At 38.5% G+C, this 19,625-nt stretch overlaps 2 protein-coding genes across 8 annotated transcripts in view; one reads left to right on the forward strand and one right to left on the reverse strand.

The window, feature by feature from the left end:
* LOC107267379 overlaps positions 1 to 3,313 on the reverse strand; it is a 12,673-nt gene extending 9,360 nt beyond the window's left edge. Inside the window, exon 1 of the mRNA XM_015738998.2 lies at positions 192 to 3,313. Within this exon, the coding sequence (XP_015594484.1) occupies positions 192 to 714 (523 nt within the window). The 5' untranslated portion in view covers positions 715 to 3,313. The remainder of the gene's footprint in view (positions 1 to 191) is intronic.
* Positions 3,314 to 3,445: 132 nt separating this feature from the next.
* Positions 3,446 to 18,219, forward strand: LOC107267378 (hrp65 protein). 7 transcript variants are annotated; one of them, XR_003059569.1, is made up of 15 exons: positions 3,446 to 3,805; positions 4,368 to 4,682; positions 4,769 to 4,987; positions 5,207 to 5,508; positions 5,788 to 6,083; positions 6,182 to 6,372; positions 6,462 to 6,552; positions 6,900 to 6,919; positions 12,595 to 12,730; positions 13,739 to 13,791; positions 14,136 to 14,197; positions 16,117 to 16,207; positions 16,405 to 16,516; positions 17,874 to 17,964; positions 18,162 to 18,219. XR_003059569.1 is itself a non-coding variant. In XM_015738997.2 (10 exons), the coding sequence occupies exons 1-9, from the start codon at positions 3,584 to 3,586 to the stop codon at positions 13,757 to 13,759; spliced, it is 1,677 nt and encodes a 558-aa protein (XP_015594483.1). In that variant the 5' UTR covers positions 3,446 to 3,583; the 3' UTR covers positions 13,760 to 13,791; positions 16,027 to 16,072. The 7 variants fall into 7 exon arrangements, 3 of the variants coding, with proteins under 3 accessions (XP_015594483.1, XP_015594481.1, XP_015594482.1); XR_001537602.2 differs by lacking the exon at positions 12,595 to 12,730; XR_001537603.2 differs by lacking the exons at positions 12,595 to 12,730; positions 14,136 to 14,197.
* Positions 18,220 to 19,625: the final 1,406 nt, after the last annotated feature.

The following is a 19,625-nucleotide window of genomic DNA, read 5'->3' on the forward strand; positions in this document are numbered from 1 at the left end:
CCCCTCTCTACCGAATTAAGCTGCCTCCTATATGATCTATACTTTCGTATGTCCCTAATTAGCGCAATCACTTTTTTTTTTCTAGATTAAAAAGTAACGAAACGGTAGTTAAAGTTTGCATGGCTCGCGGTGAATTTCATGAGAAACTTTTCATCACGGGGAACTGGAGAGGAGGTTGAATCCAGGCTTACCCGAAACCGCATTCGATCCTGTTGAATCTGCTGTAGTGGTAGTGCTGGAGGATGACGTAGTGAGTGAATTTCCAGAATGAGAGTCGTTTCGCTTGCTGGAGTTAGTCCATGGTGTATAGGTGACATATATATGAGTGCACCGATAGACGTCACTGGTACAACCCTCCCTACAGGAACTCCAAGTGCAATTGAACAGTCCAGCCAGCTCCTCGCGTCTCGAGGTCGTGCAAATCACTGGGTCTGGGGAAAAGTCAGCTGCTAGGGTGCTGATGGCTGGATCGACGTACAACGGTACCAGGAAGAGGAGCGCCGCACCACCGGAAGTAGCAACCAAGGCTAGAGCGGAAGTCGCATAAAAATTGAACCGCTGACGGCAAGTACGCCGTGGCGGTCGGCGCCGCGACGCGCCGAACCCGAGTTCCAACAGTTTGCGACGTCGTAATTCTTGCTGCTGAATGTCGTATTTTTGCGTATCCTGGCTCTGACTAGCGTCCAACAGAAGTTCCGAGCTACTTCCACGCATCCCCCAGAAGGACCTTCTCAATCTTTAGGTCCACTGGATTCAGATTCACGTAACCTTCGGTCAATGCTACCAACAGTATAGAGCTCGTTGTCTCTATGTTCTTAATATTTCCGGTGGTCAGGGTTGATTTCGTGCCCGAGAAAAAAACGTACCTTGTAGGCTTGTTCATCGAGTACAATACTTTTAGTCTAACTTCTGACTTCTCGTCGAGACTTTTATCCTCTTCTTTTCTTCAACGTATCAGACTTTTTTGTCCATGGGAAATTGGAAGTTTATTGTCTACGTGATCTGTTATTTTCGATTTTCTGCTTTATGGATTCTTCGTTGAGAGACTCCCAGGAATTGTTTTCTTTGACGTTTATTTCTGACATCGCAAGATTCAACGGTCTTGTTGCTTTTGACTTTTCAATTTTAACTCTGTCGATTGACAGTTGTAAGAAATCTTTATTTTCATGGAATGTGTTACAAGATGTTTCATGTGATCGATGTCTGTAAGGTATCAATCAAAATTTTCATTAATTGAACTCTACAGTGTTTCCGTGGGAGTCTACTGTTGTCATCATCGATTGACTCTGCGACGATTTATAAGTATCGATCGATTACGTTATCGACTACGAAAACCCAAAAAGGATAGTTACTATTAACCCAAGGTAGTCGATGTTTCTCCAAATCGATCGCAGTTCACCAGACCACTGCTTGAATCGACCCTTTTTACTGTTCATTTCGATGTCGCGAAACCTGTGGTGTCACTCCTGACAGGATCGTTTTTACGAAAGATTAACCGTGCACGTTACCAACATTCTTTTTCCGACGATATACAATCTCCATTTGATAAATTGACGGGAGACCCAAAAAAACTGTCGCTGTCGATACACAGAACAAGAACCACCATACAAAAATTAAATAATAATTTGATCTATAGTTTCATCCGTGGACACTTCTTACTTAATTGGAATATAAATATCCGAAGATCCATGGACAAAATCTTTGATAAAAAGGCTTCTTCTAATTAGTATTGTCCTGCGCCCGATCATAGAACGAATCCCACAATATTCCGATCCAATGAATAATCCCTATTAACTCTGCTTTGAGAAGCTTTCATAAAATAGCTTCCTCTATCCTTTTCACGTTTCCTTTCCTTCTCCTTCTTCTCTCCGTTCTTTCTTTCTCGCCTCTCTTGCGCTCTGCCAATCAGCATCGGTTTTCCCCTTTGCTCTTGTTCGTTGCCTTCCGTTTTTATTGTCTCTCCTCACTTTCCGCGCTTCTCTCGTACTGATCAGGCAAAGCGACACGATCCGATCGATGTCGAATGATCCCTCTATCGAATTATCAAATTCTTCTACGAGAGAATGAACACCGAGATATCGCGATTGTGATCATTACCAAATACGAAGGAACGAGAGTCTGGATTTCGATTTGTTCTCCGGTGAATCATGCTCTCGCGGAGCGCGAGCTAAAACGCGACTATCACTTCTCTCACTACCTTCTCACGTTCTCAGCTCTCGGCAGCTTTCGGTTCTCGGTTGTCCGTTGTCGAAAGCAGCCCTTGTGGCAGCCCGCGCCGCGATAGGGCGGGGTTCACAGTGCGCATGCGCTTAGTACCCCCTCCGAGAATCCTCTTGTTTACGCTCCCGAGGTTCCCACTAACCTCTCGCACCCTTTGTGTCCCCTGCTCTACCCTCTTGCACTATCGCCCTCCTATTCCGTTCTCTTCCCCATTATCATCTTTTAATTGCGCTCCGTAATTAAGCTAATTTGTATTTTTTTTTATTTGGATTTACTGAGCCTGTGACCATTTCATATCCAAGATACGGCACTACACTGGAATTTCAGCCGTTCGACTATTTTTCTTTTCTCTTTTGATTTGCGTGATGGATTTTTGCTGGCGTGCGCCCGGGACTCGTTTCATAATCAGATTGTCAACTATAATTGTGAACTTGAATTCCTATGGTGAAGCACGGCATTGCGGCGTTACTGGTACGTTGATTAATTCTTTGGCTTGTTGAATTTTTGTAATATTTTGTTCTTTCGTAACATAGCTCACGAAGTTACTAGATCGGTTGAATATAGAATGTTAGGCAGAGAACTGACTCCCTCACTCTGATTTTATCGAGACTTAACGAGCGCGATACAGCAGAATTGACAACAGCGTTGCCGATCGGCCTAGATCAAAACTCTGACCTTAATTTATTGCTTCAAATATGACGTAATGTTGAGATAAATATATTTGTTTTAATATTCCCAGATGGTTATTTTTACGACGATTTTTATCGTGTAACAATAAATCTAGTTGTCGCAAGAATATTAAAAATTTCATAGCACATTATCGATATTCGAATTAAAAAATATTATGGAAACGAATTTTGTTAATGGCGTCCTTCGAAATTTTTTAATTGTTTTGTATTCCAGGAATGTAGATAATATTTTCAAATGGACTTGGAAAACAATACTAAATAATGCATTATCAGATCATTTTAATACAGAACTATGTTCTTATTCGATTCAAATAATCCAAATAAATCGCGGACTGGATGTGACGACAGAAAGAGGAAAGTTCGCGGTCTCTAATTGGTCGACTGACTTCAGCGCCATGAAAGTGTCGATGGTAACCAATAGGAATAAATGGCGCGCCTTTATTCACGACCGCAGCCAATAGCGTTACCCCAGAATGCAGTGCGTGACGTAGCGTCCAGGGTAGAGGGGGCTAATAGCACTCCAATGATTTCCTGGTCGGCCTGGCCGTTTCTTTCCGTTGACAGACGCCATAGTGGTAGGGTCGTTTCGAAGCAAGCGGAACGTTGATACTAGAAACAGTAACTTGCTCGGGCAGAGTCAGTTTTCTACTGACTCTCAGGTGATTTCGTGAATTATGGCCGGTGCGGAAGCGGCGGGCGTTAAGCAAGAGGTGCAAAATAATGCGCCGCCTGAGAATGCTACTGAAAATGCACGAGAACGCGTTGGTCCTGGAGGAGGTGGTCGTGGCGGAGGTCGCGGTCGTAAAGGCGGCACGCGTTTCTCCGGTGGTCGCGGTGGTGGCGGTGGCGGAGGCGGTGGAATGCCTACAAGAAACGACGGACCGGTAAGAAAATTTGTAAGTTTACTTTTCTTATTCTTCAATATTCTAACGTTAAGATTTGTTTGTCCCTTATATCACATTATTTTTTTATGATAGTATTTCTTACTTTTCTTCGTTAGATATTTTTCTAAGTTACCCCCATATTTGGAAAAAATCTAGAGAATTGTACGAGGATAATGAGTTTAATTTCGTTAAAAAGACTGGTACTTGTTACCTAAAAAGCATTTCGCTTAATTTAAGCGGAAAAACATTCTCATGTTTCGCGTTCCTTTGGTTCATTTGATTATAAATTAACTAGCTGTTTTCGTGTACAAAGTGTGTTTGAGGAAATTTTATTATCGATTTTGCACGCGGCATAGCATTGTACAAAATGGCGTCGTTTGCGCTTGAAATGGTGCCGCATGCGCACTCGTGACTACAATGTATTTCCGTCTTACAAAGTAACAAGTTCCTATTCATGCGTCCTGAGTGCAACACGGTTTGTAGGCTACACAAATTAGATTGAAACTAAATTTGAATAATTTAAAAAAACAAATTTCAACGAATTGTTTTCATGTCTTTTCTTGAATGATTTTAGCCCAAAATGAATGACTCCATGGATGTTAGCATGGACAATTCTATTTCGGAAAGTGGTGGTGGCCCCGGCGTCGGTGGAGGAGGCGGCGGTGGAGGTAGTGGCGGAGGCCCAACTCCTATTATTGGTGGCGGTGGCGGCGGTGGAGGCGGCGGCGGCGGAATGGGAATGGGAGGAGGTATGGGTATGGGTATGGGTGGTATGGGCGGCGGCGGTATGGGAGGAGGTATGGGTCGAGGAGGTCCCATGCGCGGCGGCCGCGGTGGTGGCGGAGGAGCGCGAGGAGGTGACAGAGGAATGGGTGGCCGCTCACAGGACGTAAGTAAATAATTTTTTGTAAAACACGAATATAGATTTAACAGATAAAGGTATTATGGCACATACGCTTTTTTCATATATTGCAGGATCGATTGATGGAGCGTATAATGAGTATTAGTGGACCAACACATGAGTTGCCACCTCAAGACTTGACGGAAAAGAAATTCAGTGGACGAAATCGATTGTACATCGGAAATTTAACTAACGACGTCAGCGAGGAAGAAATTCGGAATATGTTTGGTCAATATGGCGAAATTTCTGAATTATTCGTTAACAAAGAAAAGAACTTCGCCTTCTTACGAATGGTAATTAACGTTGGCATTATATCCAGATAAGATATATTTTTTATTAAACTTTTACATAAGATTAGTTCTAGTTATTTAAATGATTAAAATAATTACCGTTTGATTATACCGTGATGATAATCATTATGGCTGCTTTTTTTTATGATATAATTTGATTCTAATGATTATCTCCTCGTTGTGCATGAATTGCTTCTAAATTATTCTAAACTTATATTCTAGGACTATCATCCGAACGCTGAAAAAGCGAAGCGTGAGCTGGATGGCACGATGCGCAAAGGGCGTGCTCTCAAAGTACGTTTTGCGCCTCACTCGTCGTCTATAAAAATAAAGAATTTGACGCCGTGGATTTCAAACGAGTTGCTCGAAAGATCCTTTAGTGTATTCGGTGAAATTGAACGCGCCATTGTGATAGTCGATGACAGAGGGAAGACTACCGGGGAGGGAATCGTCGAATACAGCAAAAAACCATCTGCCCAAGCAGCCCTTCGAAAATGTACAGAAGGCTGTTACTTTCTTACAGCGTAAGTAAATTATTTCTGTATTTGATACTATTGAAAATTCCCCAACGCCACGCTTCTACAATCGCATATAATTGTAATGAAGTGCCAGAATATTTACGTCGGGGTAGATAGAAGTACGTCCAGCTAGGAAACATGGTTAGAATCATTCCATGACTATCCGTGTGCCGAAAGTTAGGACACAATTGTAAATAGGAACTTACATATTTAAAAAAGATCATCTGACAAGAATAATATCAATCAACAGTCAATAACGAAGTTATTCCAATTACTGAATTATAGCTCTCTACGACCGGTTATCGTAGAACCTTTTGAACAACAAGACGATGTCGATGGATATCCGGATAAAAATCTACCACGCAAAAATCCTGAATTCTTCAAAGCGCGAGAAGTTGGCCCTAGGTTTGCCCAGGTTGGCAGCTTTGAGCACGAATATGGTACAAGATGGAAGCAGCTGCACGAACTGTATAAACAGAAAGAAGAGGCTTTAAAACGAGAAATGGCCATGGAAGAGGAAAAACTTGAAGCTCAAATGGAATTTGCCAGATACGAACATGAGACTGAATTGCTTCGAGAACGTATGTGTATTCGTCTTCGAATTTATTCTAATTGCAGCGTATTTACGTTAGTTCAATTTTTCATTGGTATTTAATTTGAAATTCACCTGTGACTATAGAATTGCGTATGCGCGAAGCTGATCGTGAAAGACAAAAAAGGGAATGGGAGATGAAGGAGCGACAAGCCGAGGAACAGAGAACGCGCGAAGAGGAATTACGAAGAAGGCAACAAGAAGAGATGACAATTCGCATTAGGAGACAAGAAGAAGAATTGCACAGGCGACAACAAGAAAATAACTTATTTATGCAGGTATAAGAACTTCTCCTTACACTTTCATTCTTGTATCTTCGTTTCTGCGATAACAGATGGTTATAAAATTAATGTATTTTTGTTTAAAGGAACAAGCCATTCGCGGAGGTGGCATTGGCGGTGGCAAAAATTACGATTCTGTCAGTAACAACGACCGTGATGGTTATGGTCAAGCAGACGGTAAGTGTTTTCAAAATTACTAACATTATTACTTTTTACTATTCTTGAACGAAACGCTTGAGAAAAACAATCTCGAGAAAATGCCAAATTAGAAACAAGCATTTGAATTACCCCTGATGCCACGCTTGTCTCTTCCTAATTTGAAGATTCGAAGTGCCAGTTATATTTTTAATCAGGGTAAAGAAAAATGAAGTCCAACTAGGAAACATCACGATACTTTATCATGTTTCTGTGGTGTGCCGAAAGTGAGGGTACAATTAAAATTATATACTAGAAAGTACGATAGCTTCCTACATATGAGAAACTCATACTTTTTCCATAATGGTATTCTCAATATTTTGTTTCAGGTGGGAACAGTTTGCCAGTGGTAACGTATTCCTCTTTTTATGATTATTCTCTTTTAACAGTATTTAAATCTCGAAATTTACTACTCTCTATCTGAATTTAGCGGAAATTTCTTCTCTTTTTTTATTTTTTTATTTTATTATTTCCCTTACTGTAATTTATCTGCTCTGATACTTGAAGAATACCAATATTGACGATTTATCGTCTCATAGAACGTGATATTCTGTAATCTGAAAGAAATGTCGGATTTACTTTTGCATGACTGTACAGTTGCTTCAACGGGAACTCCTACTGTCAATTTCTAAGAGTTTCTTCGACGATATTCTGTGTGTGCATGCTATTAACAGAGTTCTAATGTCTGCAACACTGCCGAGTCTTCCATTTTGCCACGGACTTAAGCTTTTCCAAGGTTCTAACAGTCGTGACGTATCTTCTGAAGACAAATTTGTCGAACGGCTTCGACACGTGGAGGCGTTAAACGGGCATTGGCCGTTGAATTTATCACACAATACATATATCTATCAGTCTGTTCAAGCGAACTAGCCTTTGCTACGATATCTAACACAACAAGAAAACAAAGCTTTCTGCCACGATAATGAAGTAATATAAATTTATATATACGTTTGACCTTAACACAAGGAATCTTCCCCCATGATACGGGGATTATATGATGTGTGTCAAAATAGGAAATCGAACACTCCGTATCAATTCCGAAATGAAATATCAAGCCCGACATATTAATAGGTTTTAAAAGTAAAAACAAACTATACTTAATAAAAAATCGTATCCTATCGGATTCGCCTATATGGAATTATATTCTACGCCGTGTTCTTCTCGATAAGAGGAATATCTCGCGAATCATTATGAAATGTCAACCTGAAAAATCTGTTGATATATCAAACTATATTTACCTAGCACACTCTTTGATAACATAATATAGTGTTATATTACGAATCCCACTGAATGTAACAATGATGAAATGCGTTAATTATTTTCGACGAAAGCGTTGATCTTATCATTGACTAAGGAATTGAAAGTTTTGAAAAAGTGGCGGTTTACTCAAACCGAGTAACAGAAACTGTAATCCACATTCGACGATATATTTGATACTCTGGACTTTATGTGAAATTGCCCTCGTTAGGCCTCTCCACGTGTTTGCAGACAGGAGGCTCTGTTTCTTAATATTTCTAGTTGTCATAAGGCTTAGGTTGTACCGAACTATGGAACTACAGAATTCGTACTACAGTTTACTTTCCCAATCTCAATTAGCGATATGCTTTCCTATCAATGCTTTTGTTCGGCGAGATTGTTGAACCCTCGATTAGGTAGTTCCATAGTGTTGAATTTTTATTTGCGGACCAAGAAATGCCCAACAATGACAGACCTTATTATCCACAGTACAATTGACTCTGCAGTAGCTACGAACCCAGCAATATTTTTATTCTCGACCGTACTCTGTAATCGATTTTTTTTTTTTAAATTCCGCGTCTAAAAATCTGCGAAAGTCGTTTCAGAGGGAGAAATGCAATGTCGAAGAGCTTGCTCGGAGACCCTGATCAAGTCTGCTTGCTGCTCGTATCACATTTCAACTCCCAAGTGATTTTCTTTCCAAGATCACTCGATTTCTTAGCTTTGGAAATATTTCTTTCTTTTTTACTCCAGTATTCGTGCAGTACCTCAGTACTGACGTGTACGCTTTATGAATTTAACATGGGTGGGACATATATATATATATACATACATACAAAAAAAAAAAGAACCAATTAAGGTTAACCTATCAAGGAAGAAACACTGCGACCTCTTTAACATAGAAAAATTTGAAATGCACTTTGTGCTTCTTCGCTCCACATTCATGAAAAGTCTCGAACAACCCAACGCGTCGTTGACATTTTCAAGAATGTCTACATGTATAGTCTTGCGCGTCTTCCTCTCTACGACAACCCTTATACTATACCAATTATTTAAGTGGACAGATAATGCTACGATTTTTTAATTTTTTAATTTATTTTTTGACAAACTGCTAGCTTTGGCGTACCTAAATTGTATGCCGAATGCGTACTGTACATATGAAATGGGGTAATCGTTTATTCCGTAAAAAAAGATGTTGAACTGGTGGGAGGGAGAGGGTGAGTCTGGGTTGGGCATTCGCTTGGTCCGGTCTAATTAATTAATTGATTGATTGATTACCGTGATGCGAGTGAGGTATCCCCAAATCGGAGTATACCTAACCTAAACGTATACTATACTCTTTGCTCTATACTCTGTTATAATTCTAGCGCGTGATAAGTTCACGCATTGATCTCTGATCACACGCAACTTCTAACATTGTGTTTTTTCCCCTTTCTTTTCTATGTGATTTGACGAAAATTGACGATGACCTGTGCGCTGCTGTCAAACATGGATGGTCGCCCTGAAACCGTGAAATGTATTAATGGTTCACCCAAACTCTACACATTACTGCGTCTTACGGTGCATACCGGAAATCTTCTCACAAATTCACGGGGCTTGGCCTATGTACGCTTACGTACCAATGCAAACGAAAAAAACGTGTATATGGTTCAATGCCACCACTGAAATGTCATTAATACGAACTTTACGACGTTTACATGAAAATGTGATTGATGCGTTGACGATGTGGAAAAAAAAAAAACACCAACTATAGGATCCAAAGTCCTTTATGGATGCATATAATAACATGGATCGTAATAATCGCGGGGGTTACAACGACGACCGCGGTCAAATAATGGATCTGATGGACATGAGAGTCGATATGGGCAACATGGGCAGCATGGGAAATATGGGAAATAATCGCGGTGGAGGTGGCGGAGGTGGTGGCGGTGGAGGTGGTGGAGGTGGTGGAGGTGGTGGTGGGGCTCGTTGGCAAGGTGGCAACGATCGGGGTCGTCAGGATGATTATCCGAACAAACGCAGACGATATTAGAGAACCCCGGAAGCCTTTACTCGAAATTAGCTTTACTTTTAGAAAGTCGAGAACAATAATTCAATATCGACGATATATGCTCTCCTGGCCTTTGGCCGTGCGGCTTCTGCTCGGAACGCGTTATTACTAATGCTACGTCCATCTACCACCGGCCGATTCCACTTATTCATTCGTCCCGTTGAAGTGCGTGGGCTTGGACGTCGCTTGAAAATATGAAAGTGACGAGGGGGAAAGGCGGTGCTTCGTATAATTACACAATAACGCGACTGCGAGTAGCTCTTAAATACTTGACTGGGATCCGGTCGATGGGGAAGAGCACGGTAGGACAGCCTTGCGGTTCCACCGCATGTCGATCGATAATGCCTGAGGTGTCCGATGTCCACAGCCTCCGTGACTTGACCTGCGAAAACTTTCTCATTCAGGCTGCTAAGAATTATTTCTGAGATGCGTGCAAGGGGTGCGTCGAAAATGAGAAAAATTTTAAGTTTAAAAGTGAAATGGATGAGAGAAAATTTGTCGAGAATTGGACCTACTCCTTAAATTTATTTCGCGTCTTGTGACGCGCAAAATCTTCGTCCTCTGGTTATGTCTGAGGAGAAAAAAGGGATATTCTTTTATATCTGATAGATTTTCTTTTCCCTTCAACACTACGTACGTTCATTTAAGAATACTTATCGATGCACCTAAGAACTTTGTATAGTATATTGTTTCGAAGAAGAATGTCCTGCGAGTCTTAACTGAAAGAATGAATTCTTTATGAAAGAATCAACGATTCTTTGAGAGGCTGCTTAATCTAACCATCGCGACCTCGTCGCCCTTTAATCACGCGAAGATGTCCTCTCGTGACTAAATTTATTATTTGATCAATCATTCGTTATTAATCTGTCGATCAAGACGCATTGAAAGAACATCTCGGATTGAGACGAGATAGCGCATCTACCTTGTGACCATCGTAATTTTTATACATTTCTGTCTGTTCACAGTGGCGATTCGAATTGTCAGGGGAAGAATTATTTCGAAGCAAGTTCGAATCGCCCATTGGGAAACTGATATGGTGTATTCTTTCTCACGAGGACTGAACATTCTGTTTGAACCGGCTGTAAGATTGATTTGTACGTTACGTAGGATAGGAGTGGCCCTAGTTACTAAGCTGAAAGAAAGAGGAAAACGTGACTGAAACGGACGTTGGTCTGTTTAAGAAATATGCGTGAAGTTCTTGAGTGATCCTCCGCGGATCGTACAATGACGATAGTAGTATTAACATTAAGTTTACTTATCTTTGCGAAATTGGTTATTATGCCGAACCAAGAGTCGCGAAGGGCTCGATCAATGGGAGCGTTGTATGGCTTTCTCTCGTCTGCAAATGCTCGATCGAGTTATTACTTAATTTTAGAGTAAGGCCTTTATATGATAAATAACGGGCCAGGGCCGCCCGAACTTTGTCAAGGAACTTCGTCGTCAGAGACATAATTTTATCAATAAAGTTCTAAAAATAAATATATTGCTTGCGTAGAAATTGATAGAAATTGTCGAATGAAACGTAACCGAAGGGGGGGTAGTAAGAAATTTGTATTGAAACCTGAAGTAACACTTCTTAAAATCGTGTCCACGATTTAACCAAAATCCAGCGTGTACACTCTGTGGTACATGGTTTTCTACTGGGCAGTTATTAGGAGCAAGGTTGTATTCTTTTCTCTTCTGAAATGCCAATCTTTAGAAATTTGGTCTCTTGGTGTCGTGAAATACTCTGTAGGAGGAATATCGAAATTTGTTAAAAATTATAATCGGTCGTCAACGTTGGCAACTGTGATTAGTAGATGACTGTAATTTCATACGTGTAAAAGATGTTTTTAGGTAAATTATTGAAGGGCTTTTTTTCTTTGATTAATCGCACAGGAATACCGTCGAATTTTATGATTTCGAAAAAGAAGCTTGTTTAATTTTTTAATTTTCCCATTAATTGGACAACCTTTTTTCTAGTAACTTTAGCTCGAAAAATGTTAATCTCTACAATATGGCTTTACTACGTAACACGTGAACGTGATCGTGTTTCGTTCGACGAAATCACCAATGAAAGTTGAAGCTCCATCGTCAGACATAAATCAAGCTACTCTGAAAACTTCTTCCAATTCAACTGAAAGCTCTGTAGATCGCTTTAGAATTTGTAATGGCGATCATCGCAAGAGAAGACGTTCGTGCGACGTTTACGCACGAGTATCGATTCTACGCAACGACCGAAGGAATGAAAATTATCGAGATGATCTTGTCGATGTAAGGAAAACTTAGCTAAGACGATGGTAGTATTTAAACGATTTCTCAATTTATTTACTTTTTTTTTTTATTTATCATTTTACAATTTTAATACGTCTTCGCATCGAATGTTTTCTTTAATTCAAGTGTATCTTTGGATCGGTGCACCTGCGTGCACTCCCTTTATTTTTTTTTAATTTCTTCCTCCAATTTTTCCTCGTGTTTCCAATAGCTGGCACAGATTGTCTACTGTTTTCGAATATGCTTTTAACATTGCAAACTTTTCAATGCATCAATTCTTCGTTTACCTAGAAGTAAAAAAAAAACATCTCGTGTTTCAACCGTGTTCAATAGCTTTCACACCGAGTACGCTTCATATTTGTTATCGGTCATTGGATGAGATGAAAAAAAAAATTCATTGTTCAATATGAATCTTTCCCAAAATTATTGGAAATTGTAGTTTTTCTTTTCTCGTGACAGCTGTGTCGATATACCTGTGTTTACAGTTGCAACATTATTATCCGAATTGAACGTAATCAATCACGACTGAGAATGAGTCATTTTAGCGGAGGAGAGAACTGCAATGACAAGATAGGCTTACTTACTTGAAAACCACTAGTCATTGAACCACTGTGTAACGAGGTGAGTAGACTTTGTGAAAATGTTATTAAAGGTAATTTAACTTTATGTATTCGGGACCCGGGGATGGACACTCTTTGTGTCTAAAGATGCATGGACGATAAAAAGAGAAATGGATAGAAATAAAAAAAAAAGTGCAATTTATTTGATAATATCAATAATCAATTGCATTCGATATGAATCTCTTTTTAACAGTATACCTGTATATGCTCGATAACGAGGACCTGACCTTACGAAGATTTTCGTATACAAAATTCATACGAATTACCTGAATAACTGCAATACGACAGCCCCGGTGTATATTTATCTCTGCCTATGACAACCCGACATATTTGAACACGAATTATTCTCACGAGTTGTCTAGGTGTTTCCCATTGAAAACAACCTGGGCTGTTCTACAATATATCTTTTTAGCGAATAAGGAATTTTCTCGTGGGTGGGAATAGAAGGTTCTTAACAAGCGTTTTATCGCGCTGATATATTTTTTTTGGTCTTGAAGGAATATTATCTTATTGGCAAAATTTGCAAAAAGTACATCGTGCCACGGCTTCTCAACTACACGAATAACATTCTCATATATTGTCCTACAAATAAATATTATTTTACCATGACATGCTAGAGTCAACTAGAACTCGTGCTTGGCATGCTTGACAATCGCGTTGATAAAGTGTCATAAGCAATAATTTGCTCATTACAGGATTGTTTCTTCGTGAAATTTGCTACACGACAATTAAGCTATACACTTACGGATGTCGTAATACGTCTAATCGCATTTTATGTACTCGCACATACCTTTCACGGTGACTGCTACCACGTGAACATGCGTTTTTCAACGAGCTGTTTTGACGCTGAATTCAGAAATTTTCAGAAAACCCACAGAGAGCGCGTTCTTTAATCGAGGACTAGGGATTTTTTCACTCTAAGAGAAACTAATTGAAGATTTAGATATAGCGATACTCGTCTCGAGATTACCCGAAACTTTGTTCTCACGGTATTCTCTTATGATTACAGATATGCGCAGCTGTCGGATGAGAGAGGGACACTCTTAGGCTCTCTTTTTTCAGGTGAGTTATTGCGAATATTGTTAAGTAACTTGGAAACGTATCAAAAATATACTTCATTTTATTATTTTTGAGCTTTTCTTTGAAAGCTTATGTACGTGTGTCCATAAGGACGCGTGATCTTGAGGAATGTAAATGTTTTTAGAGCAAAAAAATTTTTGAATCACGTTATTTTTAACGCGATCAGATGATGACTAATGTTAGGTTAGAACTTGAACAATTTCATGATTAAAATCATATTTACTGATGTAATTCTTGAAATTATTGACCTTCTCGCTACGAATCTTGTCACTGATTATAATCAGTTCTCCTTTTCTTCCTTTACAAAACTCGCCGTGTCATGGCAGCTGGCTCATGGACACTTGTTCTACTCGTCAAGACTTGGACTTGTAAAACATTTATGGGAAATGTAAGGACTCTTGTGGAAATATTTATTTATAACCCTTTTGAATATTTTTTATTCAAGTGATCTTTATCTCGAGTTTATTACATGATGATAACATCTTTCGGGTCTGAAAAATTTGATGCCAACATTTCCCAACGTGTTTTACTGATTTTACCCACCTGATCTATTAGTATTGTGCGGTAGTGTCTGTATTTACATTAAATGAACGTTTATTCATTACAGAAATGTTGGACCAACAGGAAGTAGGAGATCAATTTCGCTCCAGAGACCTTTGCAATTTTGATATATGCTCAGCTGTCGGATGAGAGGGACACTCTTAGGCTCTCTTCTTCGGGTGAGTTATTGCGAATATCATTAAATTACTTGGACACATTAAAAATATACTTCATTTTATTATTTTTGACTTTTTTTTTTTAAAGCTTATGTACGTGTGTCCATAAGGACGCGTGATCTTGAGGAATGTAAATGTTTTTAGAGCAAAAAAATTTTTGAATCACGTTATTTTTAACGCGATCAGATGATGACTAATGTTAGGTTAGAACTTGAACAATTTCATGACGAAAATTATATTTACTGATGTAATTCTTGAAATTATTGACCTTCTCGCTACGAATCTTTTCACTGATTATAATCAGTTCTCCTTTTCTTCCTTTACAAAACTCGCCGTGTCATGGCAGCTGGCTGATGGACACTTGTTCTATTCGCCAATACTTGGACTTGTAAAACATTCATGGGAAATGAGAGGACCCTTGTGCAAATATTTATTTATAACCTTTTTGAATATTTTTTATTCAAGTGATCTTTATCTCGAGTTTATTACATGACATGGACACTTGTTCTACTCGTCAAGACTTGGACTTGTAAAACATTTATGGGAAATGTAAGGACTCTTGTGGAAATATTTATTTATAACCCTTTTGAATATTTTTTATTCAAGTGATCTTTATCTCGAGTTTATTACATGATGATAACATCTTTCGGGTCTGAAAAATTTGATGCCAACATTTCCCAACGTGTTTTACTGATTTTACCCACCTGATCTATTAGTATTGTGCGGTAGTGTCTGTATTTACATTAAATGAACGTTTATTCATTACAGAAATGTTGGACCAACAGGAAGTAGGAGATCAATTTCGCTCCAGAGACCTTTGCAATTTTGATATATGCTCAGCTGTCGGATGAGAGGGACACTCTTAGGCTCTCTTCTTCGGGTGAGTTATTGCGAATATCATTAAATTACTTGGACACATTAAAAATATACTTCATTTTATTATTTTTGACTTTTTTTTTTTAAAGCTTATGTACGTGTGTCCATAAGGACGCGTGATCTTGAGGAATGTAAATGTTTTTAGAGCAAAACGTTGTTTGAATCACGTTACTTTTAACGCAATCACATGAGGACTAATGTTAGGTTAGAACTTGAACAATTTCATGACGAAAATTATATTTACTGATGTAATTCTTGAAATTATTGACCTTCTCGCTACGAATCTTGTCACTGATTATAATCAGTTCTCCTTTTCTTCCTTTACAAAACTCGCCGTGTCATGGCAGCTGGCTCATGGACACTTGTTCTACTCGTCAAGACTTGGACTTGTAAAACATTTATGGGAAATGTAAGGACTCTTGTGGAAATATTTATTTATAACCCTTTTGAATATTTTTTATTCAAGTGATCTTTATCTCGAGTTTATTACATGATGATAACATCTTTCGGGTCTGAAGAAGTTGATGTCAAATATCCCAACGTGTACTGATGCAATTCTTGATGATTGTTTATACGCTATGAATCATTAGCAATTCTGATCAGATTGTTCTCTCTTTTATTACAGAAATCGCCGTGGGATGGCTGCTGGTTGATGGACACGTGCTCAGCCGAATCATTAGCAATTCTGATCAGATTGTTCTCTCTTTCGTTACAGAAATCGCCGTGGGATGGCTGCTGGTTGATGGACACGTGCTCAGCCCTGAACTATCCATCACGAATTGGACTTGGAAACATTTATTGAAAATGTAAGGAGCCTTGTGCAAATATTTGTACCCCTTTTGAATATTTTTCTGAAGTTCATTACATGATGATAACATCTTTCGGGTCTGAAAAATTTGATGCCAACATTTCCCAACGTGTTTTACTGATTTTACCCACCTGATCTATTAGTATTGTGCGGTAGTGTCTGTATTTACATTAAATGAACGTTTATTCATTACAGAAATGTTGGACCAACAGGAAGTAGGAGATCAATTTCGCTCCAGAGACCTTTGCAATTTTGATATATGCTCAGCTGTCGGATGAGAGGGACACTCTTAGGCTCTCTTCTTCGGGTGAGTTATTGCGAATATCATTAAATTACTTGGACACATTAAAAATATACTTCATTTTATTATTTTTGACTTTTTTTTTTTAAAGCTTATGTACGTGTGTCCATAAGGACGCGTGATCTTGAGGAATGTAAATGTTTTTAGAGCAAAACGTTGTTTGAATCACGTTACTTTTAACGCAATCACATGAGGACTAATGTTAGGTTAGAACTTGAACAATTTCATGACGAAAATTATATTTACTGATGTAATTCTTGAAATTATTGACCTTCTCGCTACGAATCTTTTCACTGATTATAATCAGTTCTCCTTTTCTTCCTTTACAAAACTCGCCGTGTCATGGCAGCTGGCTCATGGACACTTGTTCTACTCGTCAAGACTTGGACTTGTAAAACATTTATGGGAAATGTAAGGACTCTTGTGGAAATATTTATTTATAACCCTTTTGAATATTTTTTATTCAAGTGATCTTTATCTCGAGTTTATTACATGATGATAACATCTTTCGGGTCTGAAAAATTTGATGCCAACATTTCCCAACGTGTTTTACTGATTTTACCCACCTGATCTATTAGTATTGTGCGGTAGTGTCTGTATTTACATTAAATGAACGTTTATTCATTACAGAAATGTTGGACCAACAGGAAGTAGGAGATCAATTTCGCTCCAGAGACCTTTGCAATTTTGATATATGCTCAGCTGTCGGATGAGAGGGACACTCTTAGGCTCTCTTCTTCGGGTGAGTTATTGCGAATATCATTAAATTACTTGGACACATTAAAAATATACTTCATTTTATTATTTTTGACTTTTTTTTTTTAAAGCTTATGTACGTGTGTCCATAAGGACGCGTGATCTTGAGGAATGTAAATGTTTTTAGAGCAAAACGTTGTTTGAATCACGTTACTTTTAACGCAATCACATGAGGACTAATGTTAGGTTAGAACTTGAACAATTTCATGACGAAAATTATATTTACTGATGTAATTCTTGAAATTATTGACCTTCTCGCTACGAATCTTTTCACTGATTATAATCAGTTCTCCTTTTCTTCCTTTACAAAACTCGCCGTGTCATGGCAGCTGGCTCATGGACACTTGTTCTACTCGTCAAGACTTGGACTTGTAAAACATTTATGGGAAATGTAAGGACTCTTGTGGAAATATTTATTTATAACCCTTTTGAATATTTTTTATTCAAGTGATCTTTATCTCGAGTTTATTACATGATGATAACATCTTTCGGGTCTGAAGAAGTTGATGTCAAATATCCCAACGTGTACTGATGCAATTCTTGATGATTGTTTATACGCTACGAATCATTAGCAATTCTGATCAGATTGTTCTCTCTTTCGTTACAGAAATCGCCGTGGGATGGCTGCTGGTTGATGGACACGTGCTCAGCCCTGAACTATCCATCACGAATTGGACTTGGAAACATTTATTGAAAATGTAAGGAGCCTTGTGCAAATATTTGTACCCCTTTTGAATATTTTTCTGAAGTTCATTACATGATGATAACATCTTTCGGGTCTGAAAAATTTGATGCCAACATTTCCCAACGTGTTTTACTGATTTTACCCACCTGATCTATTAGTATTGTGCGGTAGTGTCTGTATTTACATTAAGTGAACTGTTATTAATTACAGAAATGTTGGACCAAGAGGAAGTAGGAGATCGACTTTGCTCCAGGAACCTTCGCCATTTCTGAACGAGATGACCTCGTCAGAGGTAATATTTCGCCAAGATTTGACTTTCAATATATTGTGTATGGAAGTAAAAGTATAGAATGATGATACATTGGCTAGAGTCCTGAAAAACAGATGACAAATAACGTTCAAATGCTGATTAAGACTGTAGCCAAGAAGTATTGAAAGTTCGATTAGGAATAGGTTCGAAATTTATTGTTGCTTCTGTTGCAGATGCAGAAATAAGAGGAAAGTCGGAGGATGAAGAATAAAAATATATGATCTCTGTATGCAAATAAACATTTGTTGTAACAGGAGTACACTTGTATATCACTTAGTTGATTGTAGCTTCTGTTCCGAAAAAAATAAATAAATTAGTACCTACTAAGCAATGGCCTTTCAACAACGTGAAATTGTACCAGTCGTAGACACTTCATCAGAGATCATGTTTTTGTCTCCCTTGCACACCTTGCACAAGTCCATAAGGTCGTCAACGACTGGTACAGCATCGGCGACTGGACCCCACAGTCTTAGGATTACAGGTTATCAATGAACACATGCCTGAGTAAAGCTTTGACAACATTTTATTTTTAACCGCAGAAAAAGCCATATACACTTTCACACGAAATTGATCGTAGTTCATAATAACGTCGAAAATTTATAATAATTGAATGTTGTACATAAATATAAAGTCGACAAATGTTGCACGTGTCTTGTATGTGCCAAACGGTACAAAAATTATCTCGAACATCTTTCGCAACACTTGTTTGAACAACTTATTACTTGGTGACAGTGGCATGTTGTCTCTTTGCATTGATAAAACGCCGACAAGTCAATTGCATTTGGAGGTGCGCTTATAGTTTCAAGAGCTTCGACTTTACGTGAAATGCGATATATTAAAATTAATAATTAAATACACGGCCGGAGCGGGTGGAAGGAACGATTTTGGTGTTTGCGCCTCTATAAATCTATCTATTACTATTTTACTTGTGGCCGCGACGGGCGAGTGCCAGTTTCTCTTAATTACTCAAGCGCAATACGCACTTTTATACTTTTTATTTGCCTTCATCTTTCCTCCACTTTATTACTTCACGAAGTAGCACAGATTAACAACAGCAACTATAATTTTTTTTCGTTTTAACCTTTGCACCCTCCGTATGGTTATCTTCTATTTTTTTATTTCATTTTTTTTTTGTTATTTCTCTTTAATAGCTAGAATTCCATTGCAAGTGACTTCGTTAACTTTTCTTGCTTCTATCCTACTGCTCCCCCCCTTTCTCCCTCCCTCTTTATTAATACTCTCTTTGAAAGTCACAAAATCTGAAAATCCCAAGTGCAATATACTTCGATAGATTCTCTTGGTTAAATCTCGATTCTCCTTCGTTCGCTTTTAATATACATTATTAATATTTTCTTTATTTTTAA

This window comes from Cephus cinctus, unplaced genomic scaffold (genome assembly GCF_000341935.2).
Source record: "Cephus cinctus unplaced genomic scaffold, Ccin1 Ccin1_scaffold0401, whole genome shotgun sequence".
Taxonomy (NCBI): Eukaryota; Metazoa; Arthropoda; class Insecta; order Hymenoptera; family Cephidae; genus Cephus; species Cephus cinctus.